Genomic DNA, 24040 nt, shown 5'->3' with positions numbered 1-24040 from the left:
TGGATACTGTTGACTGTCAGTGTGTGAGATCCTTAGGCGAGCATGGTGCTTCTTTATGCCATTGACAATATGAATCAGACCCTGGATTACCTTTACCTCACTATAAAGAGGGTTAGTAAAACTTCAAGTACTTTAAAATAGAATGTCTAAAAGCTACTGGTTTGAGCAGGTAAGCCCAATGGAAATAGTACCTACCATGAGAAGAAAAGATTGGGTGGTTTAACAAACAAAATAAGCCACTATAGCCAGAGCTGTAGATTGTTGGCTTGTGTGTTTGGTGCTTGTGTAGGTTTTGGAGCAAGGTAGATGGAATTCAAGTCCTGTGTATGGTATGTGACATTGACCTGCATAGTTAACTCGGAATCACAGTCCTTCTTGTGGTTTTCGAGTCATGTGCGCGCAGAGCAGCTGGTCAGGTTCCATTCCCCATCGCCAGAGTCTCGGCTCTTTTAACATGAGCTTACTGAGGTGGTGTATGCTCTTTCCTAGGATGAATGACATGAATTTGAGCCCAGTGGGGATGGAGCAGCTGTCTTCATCCTCTGTGAGCAATGCCCTGCCAGTCTCAGGAAGTCACCTGGGTTTGGCTGCCTCTCCCTCTCACAGCACCATCTCTGCCCCAGGTGAGTGGGAGCCACTGCACTCAAACATTGCGTTCAGTCAGTTCTGAGTGTGTTTCAGGGTACAACAGAGAAACTAGTGAGCGGCCTCTGCAAGGGTTTTGTGTAGTTGCACCATCCTAATGGGAGTAGCATTTCTTTCTTTTGGGTTACTCTCTTTCATTTAGAGCTTTTTATCCAGGGCTTCTCATACTCAACTGATTGACATTGACATTGTGTCCCTAATTAATAGATGAGGATTAGGTTAAATTTTCTCTGAAGTTCCCGAAACATTTAATTGGGCTTGTTTTAGGTTGGAAACTGAGCATCTGTGGGAACATGCAAGGCCTGGCTTTGTGGGAAAGTGGTGAGAGAGATGGAGCTATGTGGGACTCCCTGTGAGCATGGGCAGAAACAGGAGAGGAAGCTCATTTTTTTCCTCTCCTATGCCTAAACACTTAACTCCCTTTTTTTGTTGTTGGGAGATTTTGTTCTATTTGAGAAGAGGTCTTGAACCCAGTCTTTTTTTTTTTTTTTAAAGATTTATTTATTATGTATACAGTGTTTTGTCCACACGCATGCCTGCAGGCCAGAAAAGGGCGCCAGGTCTCATTACAGATGGTTGTTAGCCACCATGTGGTTGCTGGGACTTGAAAACTCAGGGACTTGAAGATCAGCCAGTGCTCTTAACCTCTGAGCCATCTCTCCAGCCCCTTGGACCCCAGTCTTAATATAACCAGGGTGACCTTGCACTCTTGACCCTCTGGCTCCGCCTCTCAAGTGCTGGGATTGCAGGCCTGTGCCACCACACTTGGCTCTCAAGTGCTGGGATTGCAGGCCTGTGCCACCACACTTGGCTCTGAACCCCTTTGTCCACTTTCTTTCCCTCTTCTATTGGAATGAGAAATGAGTTGAACAAACTGTTGATTGTTCAGGATATGTATGTAGCCTCATAATGTTGTATTGGACTTACGCTTAGTATTTTAAGTAATGTGTAAAAGATGTTTAAGTAGTTATTTGTAGAGAATTTTATCCTGAATTAATAAAATGCAGCAGCCAGATTAACTAAAATTAGCATTTCCTTCCTTAAAGTGTCAACACAAGAGATTTTTAAAAAATTAAAGTTTATTTGTGTGATTTGTTGGATTCTTGTTGAAAACATGGTGCTTCTTTACACACTGATAATCTGAGGCAGACCCAGGATCACTTTTGTATATACCACATATGTGCATTGTGCCCACAGAGACCAGAAGAGGGAGTCAGATCCCTTGGAATTGAAGTTTCAGATGGTTGTGAACTATCATGTGGGTGCTAACACTCTGAACCTGGGCACTTTATAGGTGTAGCAAATGCTTTTAGCTGGGCCATATCTCCAACCCCACAGAATAAAGTTATAAAAGCATAGTAGTGTATGCTATAACCTCAACATTTAGTCATATAGGCAGGAAGGAGGAGTTGAAGGCCAGCCTTGGCTTTGAAACTTTAAAAGAACTGTTAACCTGTCTATCTCTTAGGCATTTCTTTAGAAGGTAGTCTTTAAGAAAAGGTTTATATTAAAAAATACTCCCTTTGACCAAAATATGCAAATCAGCACTAAGTTGGTGGGTTTTCATTTAACGCTTGGGCACAGGAAAGGTCGTTTAAGCATTTCGTACATGGGTATAATCCAGGGTGGGTAAAGTTCAAACTGTTTTGATTATAGAGTATAACACGTAGAGAAAGGGCTGAAAAGAAACACATATAGATCCATATCTAACTTTAATGTGGCTGGATTCCAAGTATAGACATACTGGATTTTGTTTGTTACATTTTTAGACAGGGTCTCTCACTATGTTGCCCAGGCTTGGCCTAAACTCAAAATCTTTCTTCCTCTGCCTTCTTGGTACTGGGATTACAGTAATGCACCACCATGCCAAGCATTTGAGTGTTTTAAAAGTGAAATGTGTAGTGATTAAAAAGGGAAAATAAAGCTTTAAAAAAGCTATCACTAGTCGGGTGTTGGTGGTGCACGCCTTTAATCCCAGAATTTGGGAGGCAGAGGCAGGCGGATCTCTGTGAGTTCGAGGCCAGCCTGGTCTACAAGAGCTAGTTCCAGAACAGGCTCCAAAGCAACAGAGAAACCCTGTTTCAAAAAACAAAAAACAAAAAACAAAACAAAAAAAAAATTAACTGCAAGAGACCACACCTGTGAACTGTTGTTTTTTTAATGTTTATTTCCCTTAAGGAGTCATTTTTTACTCTTTGTAGTGATGTGTAAGTATATGCACATGAGGTTCTGGCCTGGAGCTAGAGTTACAGTGATGTGGCTGCTGGGAACTGAACTCTGGTCCTGCTGGAACAGTACATGCTCTTAACCACTGAGCCATCTCTCCAGCCCCTTGTTTTTGTTGTTAAAGTAATTTGTTCTCTGAATTGTTATTCAAACTAGATTGTTAATTGTTTTGGTGTTTGGGAGAAACAACTGGAGGACCAGTTTAGCACTTTAAAAACGATGTGCACACGTACACACTAATTTGAGAGCCAGGTTTGGTCATGCATACTTGTAATCCCAGCATTCCATTAGGTCATAGGTCAGCCTGGGCAACATAGATCCTTTCTGAGAAGTAATCTGGGGACTGGGAATGTTTGGTTATGGTGTAGATGTTATCCAATAGTGTCTTGGGTTACAAAGGGCTACCAGGGAGATTCTTTTGTTTCTCTAAATTCTAAGTTTTTCCAGTGGTTTTTAGATACTAATCTTTTAATTAAGAAAAAAATTTTTTTTCAAGGTCTCCCAGTGGCAATTCCAAACCTGGGTCCCTCCCTGAGCTCTCTGCCTTCTGCCTTGTCTCTGATGCTCCCCATGGGCATTGGAGATCGAGGGGTGATGTGTGGGTTACCCGAAAGAAACTACACCCTACCTCCACCGCCTTACCCGCACCTAGAGAGCAGTTACTTCAGAACTATTCTACCTGGTAAGTTTTATAGTTATTGAGTTGGGGGAAGATAGGGGAATGGGGGATGGAACCCTTCTACCGGGTAAGTTTTATGGTTGTGTGGGGGAGGTGGATGGAACCATTCTGACCTCAGTTTTTGGAGATTAGGATTAAATATCTTTTTCTCTGTCATTATTGGATAGCAGTCTCTGGATTTGTTGATAATTGTATGCTTTGCTTAGAACCTGCATATGGTTTAATATGAAAGAAGCAGTTTGGTAAAGATAATTTTTTTTCATAGTGTTATTAGTGTAGTTTTAATCTTTTAAAATTGTTTTGGTTTTTTTGAAGTGGTTTTGGTTTTTTGGTGGGGATTGAACCTAGGCCTCATGCATGATGCAAAGGCATATTACCATGAGCTACTCCGAAGCCCTTTTTTATTTTGAGATTGGGCAACTGCCTATATAGCAGAGAATACCTTGTTTCCAATTCTCTTGCTTTCCACCTTCAAAGTACTAAATTACAGACATGAGGAATTTTTTTTTTTTTAATTTTTTTTGGCTTTCAAGATAGGGTTTCTCTAGCTTTTGAGCCTGTCCTGGAACTAGCTCTTGTAGACCAGGCTAGCCTCGAACTCACAGAGATCCATCTGTCTTTAAAGGCATGCGCCACCACCACCTGGCAGGCATGGGGATTTTTGTTGTTGGTTTGAGACAGGGTCTTGCTTGTAGTCCTGGAATCTGCTGTGTAGGCAGGGCTGGCCTCAAACTCAGTGTCAGGATTATAGATGAGCTCCACCACACCTGGTTTATGTTTTTTGTTTTTTTTTTTTTGTTTTTTTTTTTTTGCGTGTGTACGAGTGTGCAGGTATATGTTGGTGCGTGTGGAGGCTAGAGGTTAAGGCTGCTTGTCTTACTCAGTTGTTTTCCACCTTACAGAGTGAAGCTGGGTCTCACTGGACCCAGAACATGCTGAGTTAATAGTTTGTGTTTCAGTGATCTGTGGGATTATAGGTGGGTCACCACACCCTCCTGGGATTTTACATGGGCATTGGGGATATAAACTCAGGTCTTTTAGAGTTACCTAGCAGTGATTTGTCTGCTGAGTAATCTTTCAGTTCCCTATGGTATAATTTTGTTTTATTTATTTATGTATTTATTTTTGTTTTCTTGAGACAGGGATTCTCTGTGTAGTCCGTAGTCCTGGCTGTCCTGGAATTCACTCTGTAGATTAGGCTGTTCTTGATCACCCCTCTGCTGCCTGAGTATTGGGATTCAAGGTGTACACCATCCACATCCCCCCAACTCCAGCTAACCAGTTTTTATATAAAGTGAATATTGATTCTGTAGTAATTCTAGTTTACCAGCTATCTGTACTGCTTAAAGTTTATTGACTTTTTATTCTGTTCTAAAAGTATTATATATACTCTTTCAGACAGTTTAGCAAACAGGGAGAAAAGGGAAGCCACATTGTCCTTCTATTGGACTTGTGGTTTTTTGGGAGTACTGATGGTTATGGTTTTCATGATTTAAGACCATGATTCTCTACCATTGTGTGTCTCTTTTACTTTGTGTTTGTCCTGCTACTGCCATGGTTTTCATACCCTCTCTCCATCCTCCTCTGAAATAGGTTTTCACTGTGTAGCCTGGCCGGCCTAAGAACTAACTCACTGTGTAGACCAGGCTAACTTTGAACTCAGACCCTTGCCTGCCTCTGTGCCAAGTGCTGGAATTATAGGAGTGTGCCTTTGAGCCCAACACCCATAATGGTCTTTTTGGATAACATACTGGTAATTCCAATGTTTAGGAGGCTGAAGCAAGGATATCAGGAATGTAGACTAGACTGTGTCTGTCTCAGAACAAACAGACTACTGAATGTAATGGCATATTACATCAGTATTGTTGGGCAACTTGATTTTCCCAGGTCTTATTGTCATTATAGCTGATGTTCTTAGCTATTCTGGTGTCTTTGTGTACATTTACAAAATACATTTAGGGAAGGTTCTTGTAAATGGAACATTTTATTCAAGACAGTGTGGTCATTTTTGGGTTCATAATGTGCTGTGCTTTAATATATACTCTCCTACCAGAAGTACCTCAGGTGATGTCCCATAGCCTTAGAAGCATAGCTGTGGACTTGAGAAGTAGTTTAATAGTAAGACTTTTTTTTTTTTTTTTGGAGACCCTGGATCTGATCCTAACAGGTCCCCTGCAAAAAAAGTTTCTGTAGTTTTGTTTTGAATCAATTTGCTTTGATAATTTTATATAAAAGTTCTTAAATCATTTTATTGCTTATTTACATATTTTATTTATTTTTGTTTATCTATTTATTTTGTTGTTTGAGATAGCGTTTCTCTGTAACAGCCCTGGCTGTCCTGGAACTCGCTCTGTAGACCAGGCTGGCCTCGAACTCACAGAGATCCTCCTGCCTCTGCCTTCTGAGTACTGGGATTAAAGGTATGCGCCACCACCGCCTGGCTTGCTATCTATCTACTTACCTACCTATCTTTCTTTTTCTTATTTATTTACTTTTTGTGGGGCAGCTTTTAGTATCTTAGGACCGAAGAATTGAGGACCACATAGAGATTAGAGATCCCATTTAGGGTGTGTCTAGTTGGCTTTGTCAGATCAGCTTCATGTGTTTAGGATTTGAGTTTCATAGAGAAACTCAGAATGGTGTATGTACTACTTGTATAGATATTGATTAAAGAAGTAGCAGGATCTTTAACTCAGTTGTATTTGTAAGGAAAATGGTTCCTAGCACTTGAAATTTCTTATATATAATAACAGTGTGATAATATTTTTTCTCTGATATCTCTTCTTTTCTCAGGCATTTTATCTTACTTGGCTGACAGACCACCTCCTCAGTATATCCACCCCAACTCTATAAATGTTGATGGTAATACAGCGTTGTCTATCACCAACAGCCCTTCAGCACTAGATCCTTATCAGGCCAATGGAAATGTTGGATTAGAATTAGGTGTTGTTTCAATAGACTCTCGTTCTGTGAACACACATGGTGCCCAAAGTCTTCATCCTAATGATGGCCATGAAGTGGCATTGGACACAACAATCACTATGGAGAATGTTTCTAGGGTTACCAGCCCAATCTCTACAGATGGAATGGCAGAGGAGCTTACAATGGATGGTGTTGCAGGAGACCATTCGCAAATCCCCAATGGCTCCAGAAGTCATGAACCTCTCTCTGTGGATTCTGTGGGCAACAACCTGACAGCAGACACTGTAGGACATGGCGGTGTGATACCCATTCATGGGAGTGGTCTAGAGCTTCCTGTGGTCATGGAGACAGACCACATTGCAAATCGGGTCAATGGGATGTCTGACGGCGCCCTCAGTGACTCCATCCACACTGTGGCCATGAGCACCAACTCTGTAAGCGTGGCACTCTCTACCTCACACAACCTCGCCTCTCTAGAATCTGTTTCCCTCCATGAAGTTGGCCTTAGCCTAGAGCCTGTGGCTGTCTCTTCCATCACGCAGGAGGTTGCTATGGGGACAGGTCATGTAGATGTATCCTCAGACAGCTTGGCTTTTGTACCACCTTCGCTGCAAATGGAAGACTCCAATTCAAACAAGGAAAACATGGCAACCTTGTTTACAATTTGTGAGTGTGCTTCTCTGTTCTCTTCTGAAAATTCTGGGTTTTGTTTTTTAAAATTACATGTGTTTGAGGGTTTTGCCTGCATGCATGTGCCTGCAGAAACTAGGACAGTGTTGGATTCCTTGGAACTGGAGTTACAGATAGTGTGAGCCATCATGTGGGTTCTGGGAACCAAAACTGGATCCTCTGCTAGCATAATGAGTGCTCTTAATTGCTGAGTCCGCTCAATACTGGTTTTAGAATGCCATTGTTGCTGGGCGGTGGTGGCGCACGCCTTTAATCCCAGCACTCGGGAGGCAGAGGCAGGCGGATCTCTGTGAGTTCGAGACCAGCCTGGTCTACAAGAGCTAGTGCCAGGACAGGCTCCAAAACTACAGAGAAACCCTGTCTCGAAAAACCAAAAAAAAAAAATAAAATAAATAAAAAGAAATAAAAATAAATAGAATGCCATTGTTTTGACTAGTGTTTGGTATAGTCTGATGTTAGTTAAGGGAGTATAGCAAGGAATTTCACTTTGGTATTTTTCTTTGCCCTCGTATTATCCTTTTATTAATCTGATGCCGCTTTTTCAAGTCAGGTAATATATGAGTTTATTGGTTCTTACATTGATTTCTTGGAACAAACAGACAGTATAGTCATGTCTGTATTTTACCAGTTAGTTGTAGCCCTGTGATATGAAGGTATCTCTCAAACAGCCTTACAGGAGTGAAACTTGACACAAGTAATCTTGGTGATACACATTGTGTTCTTTCAGCATGTGCCAGAAGATAAAAATGCTAGGTCACTTTTATAACTTTGGGAAATGTATATTGCTATGCAGTGGTTTGTCTTAGAGTGTATGAATTACGGTAGTTAGGCATGTAAAGGTTCTGTATAAAAATGGTTGATTTGTTGGTTTTCACTTTGTTCTTAAGCCATAAGAAACTTCATCTGCGCACTGTCTGCTGTGCTCTGCCAGATGCAGGGGGCAGGGCACAGTTACCAAGAGTACAGACCTTGAGGACTTGTGCCTGATGGGAAGCATGGATGAAACACAGGCCACTGTAGTACATAATAACAGTAAACGTGTCATGATGGGATTCGTGGTGCTTACGAGTAACTAGGTGTGGAAGGGTGAGCACGCCAGCCACAGAGGGCAGCATATGTGTTAGCATAGGCCTGAGGACATTGTAGGAAGACAGGCGTTGGCACCTGCGCGTGCCTAGAATGAAAAGAATCATACATGGTTCAGATGGCCGCGGTGGAAAATAGGGCTGAGGCAACAGTCTCCTAGAGAGACAAGTAGGAACAGAACGTACCCGTAAGGGTTCTAGGAGTAAGGACTGGTATGGGGTTCTCCTGCAGTGTGAGCCGTTAGACTTGTTGGAGGCAAGTATTGTAGGGAGATAATGCTGAATTTCAGTGAAAGGTGATTTTCTGTCTTCACAGAAGTAAGATGAAAAAAGTAAACCTTTTGTGGAATTGTCATTTAGAGCATGCAGGTAGCATAAGGGGAAGTGTTAGAAAGAAAGCTCTGTCTCCTCCATGCTGGAAGGTGGGGCTGAATCCGTTTTAGATGCTGATTCAGTGTGTAAGGTGTTCAGTAGAGATGTCTAATGGAGCTCAGGAGGGATTGCCTAGAGGCATGGCCATGGCAGTGGGATGAAACCGTCTGGTAAGAGTACAGAAGAGCTTTTGCATAGAGTGAACAATCGGGTCCAAAATTCAGAAGGCAGTCAGTGAGAAGCCCCTCTGTATTGGTCTTTAAAGTCTATGATAAATGTAACTAAGACCCTTCTTACTGGTTAATTTAGTAATTAGCATTTGATACAAAATGAAAATTTAACTCACATGTACTATACCCATCTGTGTCTTTCACGCATGCTGTCTACAGGGTGCACTCTCTGTGACCGAGCCTACCCCTCAGACTGCCCTGATCACGGCCCAGTGACTTTTGTTCCTGACGCACCAATAGAGAGCAGAGCAAGGCTGTCCCTCCCAAAGCAACTTGTTCTCCGTCCATCCATTGTGGGGACAGAAGTCGGTAAGAATACTGGACGTTTCCTTTCCTTATGGGATGGAGTTGTCAAGTCTGTGTGTAATTAGTGATTTGTTGATCTAGATAGAAGTCAGTGATTTAAAATGTATACTGTTAGGGAATAGCTGACTTCTGATGGTGAGAACAATAAAGCCTATGAGAATTTAGGGTTGAAGTCTCCCCTGAGTCAGAATTGAACAGAAAGACAAATCCTGGCCTGAGTCTCTGGAGACCTCTGTTCTCAGCTGTTCCGTCCAGTCACAACTACCATGCCACCATGCTGTGCCCTTTGAAAATATGAAATTAGGTTTATTATTTTTCAGCCATAGCTCAGGGATGAATTCTGAAAACACTAAACAGCTCAGATAATACATGCAATAAGATATTTCAGGAGCTTAATTTATATAAATTGCTTTTTTTGATAAACTTCCTTGGTCTCTTGCTTATTCCAAAATAATATGGAGGGATGTAGGTTTTGTTTATATACAGAGGGATTTGATTTTGCTTTTTCTGCATTTCAGTTTAATGTATGTGTGCATGTGCGCGCGTGTACTCTTGGCATGTTTGTGCGAATACATGTGCACACATGCCATGAAACACTTGTGAAGGTCAGAGAACAACGTTTGGTAGTAGAGTCATCAGGCTTTCAGGGCAAGTACTGACCCATCTTTCTGGTCTGTTACTGTAGGCTTGGACCCACAAGTCTTAGCTGTCTAGAGTGGCTGACACATCAGAAATTGTTAGCATTAGTGAAATGAGATTTTGTTTTGTTTTGTTTTTTGTTTTTTTCGAGACAGGGTTTCTCGGTAGCTTTGGAGCCTGTCCTGGAACTCCCTTTGTAGACCAGGCTGGCCTCGAACTCACAGAGATCCTCCTGCCTCTGCCTCCCAAGTGCTGGGTTTAAACGCGTGCGCCACCACCGCCTGGCGTGAAATGAGATTTTTTGTGCGGGTTGAGCTCCTGCCTCAGTACCCTTGTTAGCTGTTCAAGTCATTCTGTGGTTGGTGTCCTTCCATTGGTAGGTGTATGGACTGCAGAAACCATTCCTGTGCGGACTTGCTTTGGGCCTCTAATTGGTCAGCAGAGTCACTCCATGGAAGTAGCAGAGTGGACAGACAAGGCAGTTAACCACGTCTGGAAGGTCAGTGTTGAAGGAACTTCTCTGACTTTTGGCTGCTGCTGTAACCCACGCTGGCTTCAATCTCTGAGTCCTCCTCTTCAGCTTCCCAAATGTTGGAATTATCCATGCCACTGTCATGCTTGACATTTCGGGCTGTTTTCATTGTTTTATGATGGTTTAAAAAGGGACAAGTCAGCCGGGCGTTGGTGGCGACTTGAATCCCAGCACTCGGGAGGCAGAGGCAGGTGGATCTCTGTGAGTTCGAGACCAGCCTGGTCTACAAGAGCTAATTCCAGGACAGGCTCCAAAACCACAGAGAAACCCTGTCTCGAAAAACAAAAAGAAAAAACAAAAACAACAAACAAACAAAAAAGGGACAAGTCAAAGTATGCAAGACCGAGAGCGCATTCACCTGTCCATTATTTATTTTGTGTTACATTCTCTTATTTCCGGTGTAAAAGCATTACAGCAGTGTACCAGCTGCTGAACAAATAGGGGATAAGCCGATACAGTTTTCATTGTATGGATTATTGTAGTGATTTTGGTCTCTTTCAAAGATTTACCTATATTTTTTTATGTGTGTCTGAATGCATGTGTCCCACTTTGTGCAGTACCTGTAGAGACCAGAAGAGGGTGTCAGAGTCTCTGGAACTGGAGTTCTACACACTTTGAGTCTCCATTTGGGAGCTGAGAACTGGACCCAGAGTCTCTGCAAGAGTAGCTACTGCTCTTAGCCATCAGGCTATCTTAGCTCTCATTTTAATCATTTTACGCATTTTGATTTCTTGTGACTGCTGAAGCTATGAACTTTGTTTATAAAATAAACGTGTTGGTTTTTTTTTGTTTGTTTGATTTTGTTTTTTGGTTTAATTTCAGTTTCGTTTTTTTTTTTTTTTGAGACAGAGTTTTTCTGTATAGTCTTGACTATCTCTGTAACTCACTTCATAGACCACACTGGCCTCAAACTCAGAGATTGCCTGCCTCTGCCTCCTGAGTGCTGGGATTAAAGGCATGCCTGACATAAAAGTCACTTTTAATTAACCAAACATTCCTTTAATATTTGAAATAAGGAATAGTTCTAGAATTAGTTACAATCATTTCTCTAGTTTCCTAATGGGAACATAAGGTTTTGACATCAATAGCTATATTAGTAGCATATAAATATAGAATCTTAAAGAATGCTGGGTACAAAAGTGAAACAGGGAGGCAGTGCATCATAGGGGACTTTAATTTGGATGTCTGACTGGAAAAATGGGTGGGGGTAATCCTCTGTCCTTAGGAGACAGTCATTCCCACTGTACCTACCTGGTAGTGTTGGTAAAGACAGACAGGTAGACTGTATTTTACCTTCTTAGCCAAAAGGCATTCAAGAATGACTTCATTCTGTACTTGGAGCAGCACCTAAAGACTGCTGATGCTCGCTCTTGTGGGTCTGGAGACAGGAAGGGGGGGGTGACATGAACATAGAGAGGGCGCTAGCTCTTTACTAACAGAATTCTCTTGATGTGTGTGCTTGCCTTCTGTTGGCAGATCTACCACAGTGGTGTCCTAGAGTTCTGCATCATTACAACTGATGAAAATGAGTGTAACTGGATGATGTTTGTGCGCAAAGCCAGGTAAGGGGGATTTAGATGGGGGCTGTTACCATTCAGATAGTTTTTCAGTAGGAAACTTTACACAAAATATGCAGAACACAAGTTACCACACTTGACATGCTTAAAGCCCAAGCCTTTTCAGCATTCATTCTGTTGTAGCTGATTGGGTGACTGTAAAGCAGAGTATGTCTTTTTTAAATAAACATTTTATTCAGCTTCTGGTGCAGTGAAGAATGATACACTCATCCCTGAGTTTGCCAGGGAATGCCTCTTCATATCAGTGATAGTCTTTTTCAGGCTTTTATTGGAGTTAATTTTTGTTAGCGTTCTGTCTTTATATATTTGGCATAAAGAAAATTTTAAGACTTCATGGGCATTGTGATTCAAGCCTATGTTACCCAGCACCCAATACTTGGGAGCCTGTCGCAGGTGGATCCTCTACAAGTTCTAGGCCAGTTATCTTGAACACGATTGGGACCCTCAACATTAACAGGAACACTTCATTTTATTTACCTTTTGATTGTTTTGAGATAGGATCTCATTATGTATATCAGGCTGGCCTGGGACTTGGAGCAATCCTGTCACTACCTCTTGAGTACTGGGATTACAGGTGTGAATTACCCATGCCTAGGTACCTCTTTACTCATTGTGAATCTAGTAACAGTCTGTAGTGTTTCTGACTATAAAGGATAACCACCTATGTAACCCAGTAAGTTTTATTTCACAATCCCTAATAGGGTAGATAGAGAATGACAGAAATGATAGACTAGTTCCGTCTAAGCTTTTATATTGGGTGCTGCTATAGAGGACTTGACATGTCTAGTGTATATTCAGAATTACTGTACTCAAGGGGTAGGAGATGTAGCTTAGTGGTAGGATTGATTGCCTAGTTTGTGTAAGGCTTTAGTTTGATGCATAGCACTGAATAAAAAGCACCCTTAAGCCAAGTATGGTGGTGTACACCTGTAGCCCTAGCTGATTGGCAGGCTGAATGAAAAGTTAATTGAGGCCAGGAGTTTACAACCAGCCTGAGCAACATAATGAGGTCTGTTCTTTTATACTTGATTGATCTTTTCCATGTGACTATGTAGGAACCGTGAAGAACAAAATTTGGTGGCTTATCCCCATGATGGAAAAATCTATTTCTGTACCTCACAAGACATCCCCCCTGAAAATGAACTGCTATTCTATTATAGCCGGGATTATGCTCAACAGATTGGTAAGTCTGTGACCAGTAAGAGAGTTTGCCACTACTTTTATTGTTCATAAATAAAGCTCGGGAGTCATGTATTAGGAATAAACCTGATAGATCCACGGAGCGATGGAGCAAGGGTCAGCTGGCCATCTTCTCCACCTTCCCAGACTGAAAAGACGTCAGGTCTTTCCAAGTCCTCCTTCCTCTCTGTGGCTTTCTATCTTCATCGGGTTTGGCCTGAAAACTCTATGGTTTATTATAGTCAGCTGAATTGGACTCCACCCTCTGAATCAAGGTTTAACTCCACTGGCAGTTTTGAGAACAATACAAACAAATCTCCCATGATAGATTTCACAGTGGTAGTGTTATGAAAGCAAGTTGTTAGCTCTTTATGTGTGAGGTGACAGAAATCTGTAGTTCTTCACTAGGTTGTTACTGTTTCAAATAAATAATCTTTTGTGGTAGGACTTTGAATCAGGGCTTGCAAGTCCCTAAAATTGCTTTTTTGAACTTCTTGAAAGTTAGCAAAGTCCCTTGGGTTTGATTTAATGTGTTTTTTGCCTCTTTCCAGTGTGTTACATTGACAAGTTTAAGACTCTGTGCACTTCAACATGCAAATGATTTCCCAAGGAAAAAGATCTTTTTTTTTTTGCTTATTCTTTTTTATTGTTATTTATAAATCATTTATTTTTCTTCTATGACTGTCTATATGCATTTTCTTAAGCCTGTTTTTTTCACATAAATTTTTAATTTTTAAAATTATTTTTATTGAGCTATATATTTTTCTCTGCTCCCCTCCTTTCCTTCCCCCCTCCCCTTCTACCCTCTCCCATGATCCCCATGCTCCTAATTTATTCAGGAGATCTTGTCTTTTTCTACTTCCCATGTAGATTATATTCATGCACTCTTGGGTCCTCTTTGTTGAAGTTCTCTGGCATTGTGAATCGTAGGCTGGTTTTTCTTTGCTTTATGTTTAAAAGACACTTATGAGTGAGTACATATTATATTTGTCTTTCTGGGTCTGGGTTATCTCACTCAATATGGTTTTTTGTTTTCTAGATCCATTCATTTGCCCACAAATTTCAAGATGTCATTTTTTTTCTGCTGTGTGGCACTCCATTGTGTAAATGTACCACATCTTTATCCATTCTTCTGCCAAGGGGCATCTAGGTTGTTTCCAGGTTCTGGCTATGACAAACAATGCTGCTATGAACATAGTTGGCACATGTCCTTGTGGTATGATAGAGCATTCTTTGGTTATATACCCTTAAGTGGTATTGCTGGGTCTTGAGGAAGGTTGTTTCCTAATTTTCTGAGAAATTGCCATACTGATTTCCAAAGCAGCTGTATAAAGTTTGTGCTCCCACCAGCAATGCAGAAGTTTTCCCTTTACTCCACAACCTCTCCAGCATAAGTTGTCTAAGTGTTTTTGATCTTGGCCATTCTTACAGGTGTAAGATAGAATCTCATAGTTGTTTTGATTTGCATTTCTTTGATGGCTAAGGGTGTTGAACATTTCCTTAAGTGTTTTTTCAGCCATTTTAGAGTCATTTGTAGAGAGTTCTCTGTTTAGGTCTGTACCCCATTTTTTTTTCTTGGATTATTCGTTTGATGACCAGTTTCTTGAGTTCTTTGTGTATTTTGGAGATCAGCCCCCTGTCTGCTGTGGAGTTGGTGAAGATCTTTTCCCATTCTGTAGACTGCCATTTTGTCTTGTTGACCATGTCCTTTGCTTTACAGAAGCTTCTCAGTTTCAGGAAGTTCCATTTATTGTTTCTCTCAGTGTCTGTGCTGCTGGGGTTATATTTAGGAAGTGGTCTCCTGTGCCAATGCATTCAAATGTACGTCCCACTTTCTCTTCTATAAGGTTCAGTGTGCCTGGCTTTATGTTGAGGTCTTTGATCCATTTGGATTTGAGTTTTGTGCATGGTGATAGATATGGGTCTATTTTCATTCATCTACATGTTGAATATGCTTTCTGAAAAAGATCTTAATAATCCCATGTTTACCAAGTACTTTTTGTGTGTTCTGGTGTACTACTTTAGATGACAGGAATTTGGCACTGAACAGGGAGTTTTGGTTTGATGGGTAGTGAGCAAGTTAGACATTTAGGCAGAAGGGGAAATTCTTTGATTTCTTTTAATCATCAGTAATTAATGCCAAGAATAATTTTGAAATTAAAGTAGCAGATACTGATTTTATTTTTTTTTAAAGGTGTTCCTGAACACCCAGATGTGCACCTCTGTAACTGTGGCAAGGAGTGCAATTCCTATTCTGAGTTCAAAGCTCATCTGACCAGCCACATCCATAGCCATATTCCTGGCCAGAGCCACAGCAGCAGCCATGGGCCGAGCCACAGCAAGGAAAGGAAGTGGAAGTGTTCCATGTGCCCCCAGGCTTTTATCTCTCCTTCCAAACTCCACGTTCACTTTATGGGTCATATGGGCATGAAGCCCCACAAGTGTGATTTTTGTAGCAAGGCTTTTAGTGATCCAAGCAACCTGCGGACACACCTCAAAATACATACAGGTAAGCTGTACTGAACCATCGACATGGAGTTTTTATAGCAATTAGAAATTGTAGCCATAAAGACTTGTCTGAAGAAATTATTGGAGGTAAAGTTGTACTATTATCATAGAAAGTATGATGGCTATAGGTAGGGTGTCACTGGGTGGTAAGCCTCGGGAGGTGGGATACCCGAGGCTACGAGGAGTGTTCCTTCCAGTTACAGGCATCCCATTTTAAAGAGTCTACTGTGTAGCTTGAAGGAGTCCGGAAGAATGTAACTAATCAGAAGTTGATCCTAGTGCTTCCATTTTAGCAGACGGAGTCCATCAGAGCACCCAAGCTTCCCTTTGTAGCTCTTCCTGCTGTTATTCAGGAGTGCTCAGTAAACACTGCTGTTCCCATGTTTGAGCTTCCGTCAGTTTCTGCAGCTCTTAAAAAATGACCTATTTGTATTCTGTGTTATGTGTATGGATATTTTGTCTGCATGTATGTAATCCCTCAGTTCTTTTCCCCCATGCGTACTACAAAATAACCAGTGAGATTTTAACTTTCCTGGTTGACTTGTCTGTTCTACAAATTACTAAAAGGAGTTTTTTCTTCAGTCTCCATTTCATTAAGACTGGGTGCTTGGAGCAGAGACCATGTGTCCTTCAGAAACACTCACTGTACTTTTTCTTTTCTTCTTCCCTTCTTTCCTCCCTCCTTCCCCCCATATCATCCGCCAACCCCTGATCTAGAGTTTTCTTAAAATATACTTAGAAGGATTTGATTTAATTTTTGCTTTGTGAGATCATGCTGTGTTTAAAAAAAAAGAAAAATACAAACTGTTCAATGGAAATACTGTCTTTAGACCTGTAGACATTTGCTATAGTTTGTGAGTTGTTATCTCTCTCTCTGAGTCTCATTAGCTATAGACTAGCCTCATACTTCATTGCTGAGAATGACCTTGAATTTCTCTCTTTCTCTGTGTAATAGTCCTGACTGCCCTGGAACTCACTCTGGCCTCAAACTCAGAGATCCACCTGCTCCTGCCTGCTGAGTGCTGGGATTAAAGGTGCACACCACTGCCTTGATTTTTCTCACCCTCTTGTATCCACTCTCCAAATGCTAGGCTCTGAGGCATGCACCACCATGCCTGGCTAATGTGGTGCTGTTAGTTGTATCCAGAGCTTTAGGTATGCTGGGTAGGCATTCTGTCAGTGGTTACATTGCTAACCCCACATTCTTATAAATTAGCAAGGCACTGATATAATACTTTTTGTTTTTCTGTCTTCAAACTTTGTATCATGTGCCATATGTACGTTTAGATAAGAGGTCTTAGGAGGTCATGTTTACTGGCTTTAATTTAGGTTATAAATGGAATGGCCTCTACTGTTTTTAGGTAGGTAACATAGGGGGATGAAGTGCTAAGCACATGTCAGTTTTGCTTGATTCTTACTTGGACTGTTCTCCAGATGTGCCTGCTTGTCTGAGAATCTGTAGTCACTTCATTCTCAGTGTGATGATGTGGGTTAATCTGCAGGTCAGAAGAATTACAGGTGTACTTTGTGTGACAAGTCTTTCACCCAGAAGGCCCACCTCGAGTCCCACATGGTCATCCACACGGGTGAGAAGAATCTCAAGTGTGATTACTGTGACAAGCTGTTTATGCGGAGGCAGGACCTCAAGCAGCATGTGCTCATCCACACACAGTAAGTACTCTGCAGTGAGATGTTCCCTGCCCCTGCGATGCTGAGTGAGCATCTGGTTCTTGCCCCTGCTCAGGCTGTTGCCTCCTTTGTTCCAGGTCGCCAAGGAGTGCTTAGGTTTTAATGTGGAAGATTCCACTTCCCTGTTTCTTTCCTTATTTTTATACACTCTTTTTTTAAAAATTTTTATTTATTTTTATTTTATGTGCTTTGCTGTTTTGCCTGAGTGTATGTCTGTGTGAGGATGTTGGGTCCCCTAGAACTGGAGTTACAACAGGACAGTGGTGAGCTGACACGTGGGTGCTAGGAATTGAACCTGGGTCCTCTGGAAGGGCTCTCCAGCCCCCTTTTATACATTGTTTTTATTTAGTTTTTATCTATGTTTTTAAAACATTTCACTTACCAATACGTTTTTATATGACCTCTGATGCTCAGTGTTGTGTTAGGAGATAGATACGGAGAGGAAAGACATGGTCTTCAGAGAGCTTCAAATCTGGGACGTGAGACAATATAAGTAGTTGCCATGCTGATTTGCATGGGAGGTTGAAGACCTTGGAGAAGCAGCACTTCAGCCGGGTACAACAGTATACTCCTATAGTCTCGTCCACCAGGACACTGAGGTAGATGGAGGATTGTGAGTTACAGGCCAGCAAAAACAACGGGGCTGCTGGGGAGGTGGCTCAGCAGTTATAAGCACTGACTGCTCTTGCAGAAAACTTGGATCTTATTCCATGGTTCCACATGTTAGGCTCCCAACCACCCATAACTCCAGTTCCAGGGGATCCAACACACTCTTCTGGCCTCTGTGGGTACCAGGCAGGCAAGTGGTACAGAGATAATACATGCAAGCAAAATATTGGCACACGTAAAATAAAAATAGATTTTAAAAACAAAATAAAGGGTTGGCAATACAGTTAAGTATTAGAGCAGTTGTTTAGTTTAAGATCAGGGGTCCAATCCCCATACTGAAGAGGGGTACGTAAGCCAACCCGAGGGGTCTGGTTGAGCTTAGTCATAAGGTCAGTTAGAATTAAGAAAATGGGTGGAGTAAGGAAGGAGAATGGATGATTCTAGATGGTATCAGGATGTGAAATAACAGAGGCAGAAACACAGAAGCAGAATGTGTGTGGTTTTTTTTGTTTGGTTTTAGTTTTTGGGTTTTGTTTTTGTTTTTTTAGGCAGGGTTTCTCTGTAACAGCTGTAGCTGTATTGGGACTCACTCTGTAGACCAGGCTGACCTCAAACTCAAAGAGATCCACCTGCATCTGCATCCTGAGTGCTAGGATTAAAGGCATTGGCTACCACCATCCTGTAAACCTGTTTCTTTATGTTAGAAAATAGAGTACTTTGGAGAGAGTGGTGAGAGGCAGAGCCTATGCCGTGAACAATCTCTTTTTTTTGAGGTAAGATGTCATGTGTCCTGGCTGGCCTTGAACTCACCATGTGGTTAGGGATAACCTAATGCAATGTGGGTGCTGTGATCACAGGTATGTGTTGTTTGTTTGGGGATCCAGTTCAGGCTCTGGGTGCTAAGCAGGCATCTACTAACTGGGCTACTTCCCTGTTGAAGGTCTACCAAGGAAATTAAATTTCATTCTCAGAATGCTGGTGCGCTGTGACAGATCTAGCTCCCTACTCACTGCCTTCGGGAGTAGTTCTGTGCTGAGGGTGTGTGTGTGTTGAAATTGTGGTTAACAAAAAAATAATTTAGCATTTTTTAAGGGTTTAGTTCACCAATATTGTATCTGTGTAGTTGTGCAGACACTGAGGGACTGTAAGGAAAGGGGTATCATGACATACCTCCTCTGTGAAGACTGTGCTGTGTGGTGGACAGAGGGCAATTCAAGGGGTCTAGGGTTTAGGGGGATGCCAGGCAGCAGATTGCCTAGCAATGTTTTACTGAATCTGGGCCTAAGAAATGGTCTCTCTTGGGCTGGAGAGATGGCTCAGTGGTTAAGAGCATTGCCTGCTCTTCCAAAGGTCTTGAGTTCAATTCCCAGCAACCACATGGTGGCTCACAACCATCTGTAAAGAGGTCTGGCGCTCTCTTCTGGCCTTCAGACATATAGACAGAATATCGTATACATAATAAATAAATAAATAGATAAATAGATAAATAAATAAATAGAAATGGTCTCTCTTGCAGTAGTCAATAGTGGTGGTAGGCAGATGTAAATAGAATTTGTTGTCCATTGTCCTTAGCTTTGAACAACTGTTAGAAGAGGGAGAATTCACTGTCTCTGGAGCCTGTCTAGGAACTCTCTCAGACCAGGCTGGCCTTGAACTCACCGAAATCCGCCTGCCTCTGCTCCTGAGTGCTGGGATTAAAAGCTTGCATCACCACCACCCGGCTTGAGCTTTATATCCTAAAGAGTCTCTGGTTTTAGCTATTTTGCCTGCTTTCTAATCACAGTATAACCAGAAACACTTCAACTGAGAGCCAGGATCTATACCTTAGTTATTAGCTCAGGTTGACCCCAGCCTCCTGATTAGCGGGGGTCACAGGGAGATACCACTGTATCTGCTACCATAACAAAGAATCTTTTAAGCTTATTGATTTGTATTTGCTTGTGTGTATGATACAAGCATGCCATAGTTTTCATGGGGAGGTCAGAGGACAACCTGTGGATTCTTCCCTTCCTCCACGTGGGTCTTGGGGATTTAACTCAAGTTGTCAGACTTGCTGAGCCATCTTGCTGGCCCTATAAAGGATCTTTTACAACGAAGTCATTAGTTTCATTTCTAGTGTGAAACTTTGGAAAATTGGACCCTGATTATTAAAAAGAAGTTGTATTGTGTGAGAGCTTGAAAGCTCTCTGGGGTCGTGGAAATTCTTTCATCAGTGCAGATGCATATAAGAACGCTGTAACAGCAGCATGCTAGTGGAGAAAGTAGCCATAATCAAGTTGGACATTGGGCACTTTGCAAAATGAGCCAGCCATGGGATATACTAATTTTCAGAATGTCTCTGGCAGATGGGGATGTTATTTCTTTCTGAATACATTCCCACACAATGTAATTTTGTGGGAAAGTTTTGTTGAATGTAGGCTGAGTTTTCATCAGGACCACTGGCTCCCTAATAACCACACAAAGACTTACTATTATAAATGCTCAGCTGATAGCTTAGGCTTGTTACTAACTAGCTTTTACATTTTAGATTAACCATATTTCTTATCTATGCTCTATGGCACATTCATCTCTCTGCATCTCCCGGTGACTTCCCTTCTTTCTGTGTCCACAAGTCCCGCCTAGCTACTGACCGTCAGTCAGCTGTCACATCTTCGCAGCGTGCAGAATGATTATTCCACAGCAGTTGAGCTTCTGTTAACCTGTGTATTTTTATTTTAACATTTGTCCTCTCTGAGGTTTAAACATAGGCTAATACTTCTTCCTTTTGGGGCGTGTGTGCCCGCATCCGCGATGAATCAAAATCAGGCTCCTCCACATGCTAGGCAAGTACTCTACCACTGAGATACATCCCCAGGTCCTAACAGTTCTATAAAGTAACTGTTTTTTATGTAATTTGTGGTCATTGTTCTTTTTATCAGGGCACAGGTCTCTATAGTTTCTGCAGCTAGTCTATTGGTTAGTTTCAAGTTTGGTCCCCTAGAGATGACAGTATTGTTGATATGATCTGTTTAGGGGTGAGAGATGTAGTTTTGTGGTAGAGTGCTTGGTTAGTGTGCCGAAAACAGAATTATCTTTTTTGACCTTGAAGATGGGTGCATCTTTTGATGCAAGTGTTTTTCTCAGTATATATAAGAAAAACACAAATAGAGAAATAAATGTTCATGGAGTCTTGCTTGTGAAAATGTAAAACTGAAAGTCTCCAGAAAGACAGTTGCAGACTGTTTGTATGTAAATACTTTATTAATGGAAAGGAACAAATTATAGTTATGTAACTTGAGGGAATTTCACAGGTTTCATATTCAGTGAAAGAAATCTATACTGGATAGTCCTCTAGGAAGGCAGAAGCAGCCAGTTCTAAAAGTTCCTACAAAGGCCTAGTTGAGGGAGTGTGTGTGGCTTGTCATTTATACTCACAAAGCAGATGTTCTTGTGTTCCTCTTAGGGAACGCCAGATCAAGTGTCCGAAGTGTGATAAACTGTTCTTGAGAACAAACCACTTGAAGAAGCATCTTAATTCTCACGAAGGAAAACGAGACTATGTCTGTGAGAAATGTACCAAGGCTTATCTAACCAAGTACCATCTCACTCGGCACCTGAAGACTTGCAAAGGGCCCGCCTCCAGTTCCTCTGCACAGGAGGAGGAGGAGGACGACTCTGAAGAAGATGATCTCACAGACTCTGTGAGAACAGATGACTGTAGGATGGGCAGTGCCATTTACTCAGCAGACGAGCCTCTCCCCACACATAAATAGAAGGAAAACTGCTCGGATGGACCATGCATCGGGAAATCACAGAACCAACGCACTGCAGTGGTTTCTAATGTGGAATGCTTTCTGATCCTTCCAACCCACTGTCAAAAGTGGACTGAGTGGGGTAGCCAAGGCAGTTCGTGAGGAATATCCAGATGGATTCTTTAGGGTGGACTGGAGACAAGGCACGTGTCTGCCCCATTTTTAAGCAATGGGTGGCGAGGAAAGGGTCAGCTTTTGATATCTGTTCTTTATTTGCTTAGTAATTTGGGAGATGCATTTATGCCTGAATCAGCGTGGCCTTTTGTTCTTACCAATTTATCTCATTGTTCCATTCTTTTTTCCTCCAGTCAACATGATTTGACCCCAGCCATCCCCACTGTTGACCACATATTATGCACTATTGTAAGGTGTGCATCTCACAGCAAGAATTGCAGCACAGCAGATCGAGTGTTTGGTGACTGTATATATATGAAAGAAAAGTAACACCTGCCTACCTTCTGGCCACTTGCGAGTTTAGATCCTGCTTCTCCATCTCAGGTGTTGAGGGAGCAGCAGTCATGGGTCAGAGAACAGTGGCTGGTAGAGGAAAAGGCCCAGAAAACCACCTCCAATGGAAGCCAAGGTTAGCCACCTGGTGATGTGTACATGCACGCCTTTATGGTTTGGCCATGTCTCTGACTTCAGGAAAGCCTTCCGTTATTCAGAGAGTACCTGGAATTAAGTATCCAAATAATGTCTGCTGGGTAGTCTCCTGTCATGGACTCACCAGACAAGACTACAGGAGGAAGAAGGAATGATCTTTTATGTAGGTTTACTTTATGAAAACCATTAAAATGTTGCTGACTGAAAGCAACATGTAGTTCCAAATGCATTGGTGGGTTTCAGTTAGGCCTTCCCAGTTTTCTTCCTTGCTAAAGGTCCTCACCAGCTAAGCGTAGAAGATACCAAAGGATTTGGAAGATAGATGTCACCATGTGGGTCTGTTTTCAGGTCCCTGTAAGTAGGCACAGCGCTTTTGGCAAGAAGGAGAAACATCCTGAAGGTGACAGGGTTGATGGAACAACCTTGAGTAGAGGAAGGACTCTGCTGGGAAGGTTTTGCTGCTAAAGTATTTATGGGATGAATGTATTTCATTCAAATCTGTATTCCTTTAGGAAGAATTAAAATCAAAAATTTTTAATGAAAATAAGGCATTTCTTATAATCTTTTGTAGAGGATGGACTCCAAGGTTAAAAGAGAAGAAAGCTTTTAGCTCTGAGATCGTATCCTAATTGTTCCTGTGTAATGGTGCTTAGACAGACTCAACTTCTGGGATTTCTAGGAAGGTCTACAGCTGAAGGCAAGTGCTGTGTGTGGCTCAGAGTGAGTGCTAACACCAAGGCGTGAAGCCTTAGTAGTGCTCAAAGTAATTTCTTCCTTTTCTCAGGAGCATGCACTAGATTAAATTCCTTATTGCCCTGCACAGAGATGCTCTTCAAACTAGAGCTATTCAAGCTAAACACCAAAACAACCCAAGGCAAGAAGAGGAAGGGCGGAAGATTCCTGCTGAGGATGTATGGTGGTGTTTCTACCTTTGACCTTAAAGTGTTAGTTTAAGTGGGACTAACACTTCCCTGCCTAGTTGCAGGAGGTCTTGTCCACGATTGCTGCTGGGTCAGTGGCCACACCAACAGGATATGGTAAGTGTGGGCTCTGGATCCAGAGTCTCTGGGATTTATTGGGGGTAAACAGAAAAGAAAATAACAAAAACAAAGAAAAGAAAATAACAAAAACAAAGAAGAAACCATGTAAAGAGCCAGCAGTTTGAGGCATTGTAGGAAGAATGAGAACAAATTCATTAGCATACAGTTAAGGCCTGTTTATGCATAGTATTTTACAGAACCTCCAACATCTGGCTTCATATTCAGGTTTCCTAAGGGCTATGAAGCCTCAGGTGATTCTGAAGCAGTGTGTAGCAGTGTGTAGGAGTCCTGCATTATGATCGTGTTGCTTATAAAATGGTTTTGCACAGGGTATAATTTACACAAACCTAGATGGCATAGACCTTGAGGTGGGAAGCTGTGGTGTAGAATGGCTGGATGGTTTACAGTAACAAGTTACCAAGTATTACATATCTTACATCGGGGTGGTTTATACTAGCATCCCACAAAACTGAGCAATGCTTTCTGCTAGAATGTCAGGATAGCCAGCTACATTATAACTTGCCCATCGGAGGTTTTCCAACCCCATTACAGTCTAAGAGCATTGTTGTTGACTGCATACTGTTTTGTTGCATGCTACTACAGATGTGTTAAAGTCTAGGAGCAGGATCAGAAGAGATAAGGAGTAAAGTGCTTGGTAAGCCTGACTTAGTAAAGGCAACGATCTGGAAAATCGAGTCATGTGTGAATTACAGGACAG

General features: G+C 41.8%; 1 protein-coding gene across 3 annotated transcripts in view; it reads left to right on the top strand.

Annotated features, from left to right (window-relative positions):
• Prdm4 (PR/SET domain 4) overlaps window positions 1-23822 on the top strand; it is a 34035-nt gene extending 10213 nt beyond the window's left edge. For 2 of the 3 annotated variants that reach the window (XM_026784494.1, XM_026784493.1), the window contains exons 3-12: window positions 490-623; window positions 3368-3553; window positions 6344-7138; window positions 9009-9158; window positions 10175-10293; window positions 11803-11888; window positions 12959-13086; window positions 15277-15591; window positions 17093-17261; window positions 21331-21640. In XM_026784494.1, the coding sequence (XP_026640295.1) occupies window positions 491-623; window positions 3368-3553; window positions 6344-7138; window positions 9009-9158; window positions 10175-10293; window positions 11803-11888; window positions 12959-13086; window positions 15277-15591; window positions 17093-17261; window positions 21331-21640 (2391 nt within the window). In that variant the 5' untranslated portion in view covers window position 490. Of the gene's footprint in view, window positions 1-489; window positions 624-3367; window positions 3554-6343; window positions 7139-9008; window positions 9159-10174; window positions 10294-11802; window positions 11889-12958; window positions 13087-15276; window positions 15592-17092; window positions 17262-21330 lie in introns of all 3 variants that reach the window. The other variant, XM_013350397.2, reaches the window with a different exon arrangement.
• The last annotated feature ends 218 nt before the right edge of the window (window positions 23823-24040 follow it).

Source organism: Microtus ochrogaster, chromosome 24 (genome assembly GCF_000317375.1).
Source record: "Microtus ochrogaster isolate Prairie Vole_2 chromosome 24, MicOch1.0, whole genome shotgun sequence".
Taxonomy (NCBI): domain Eukaryota; kingdom Metazoa; phylum Chordata; class Mammalia; order Rodentia; family Cricetidae; genus Microtus; species Microtus ochrogaster.
This window is presented reverse-complemented; position numbering and strand designations above follow the sequence as displayed.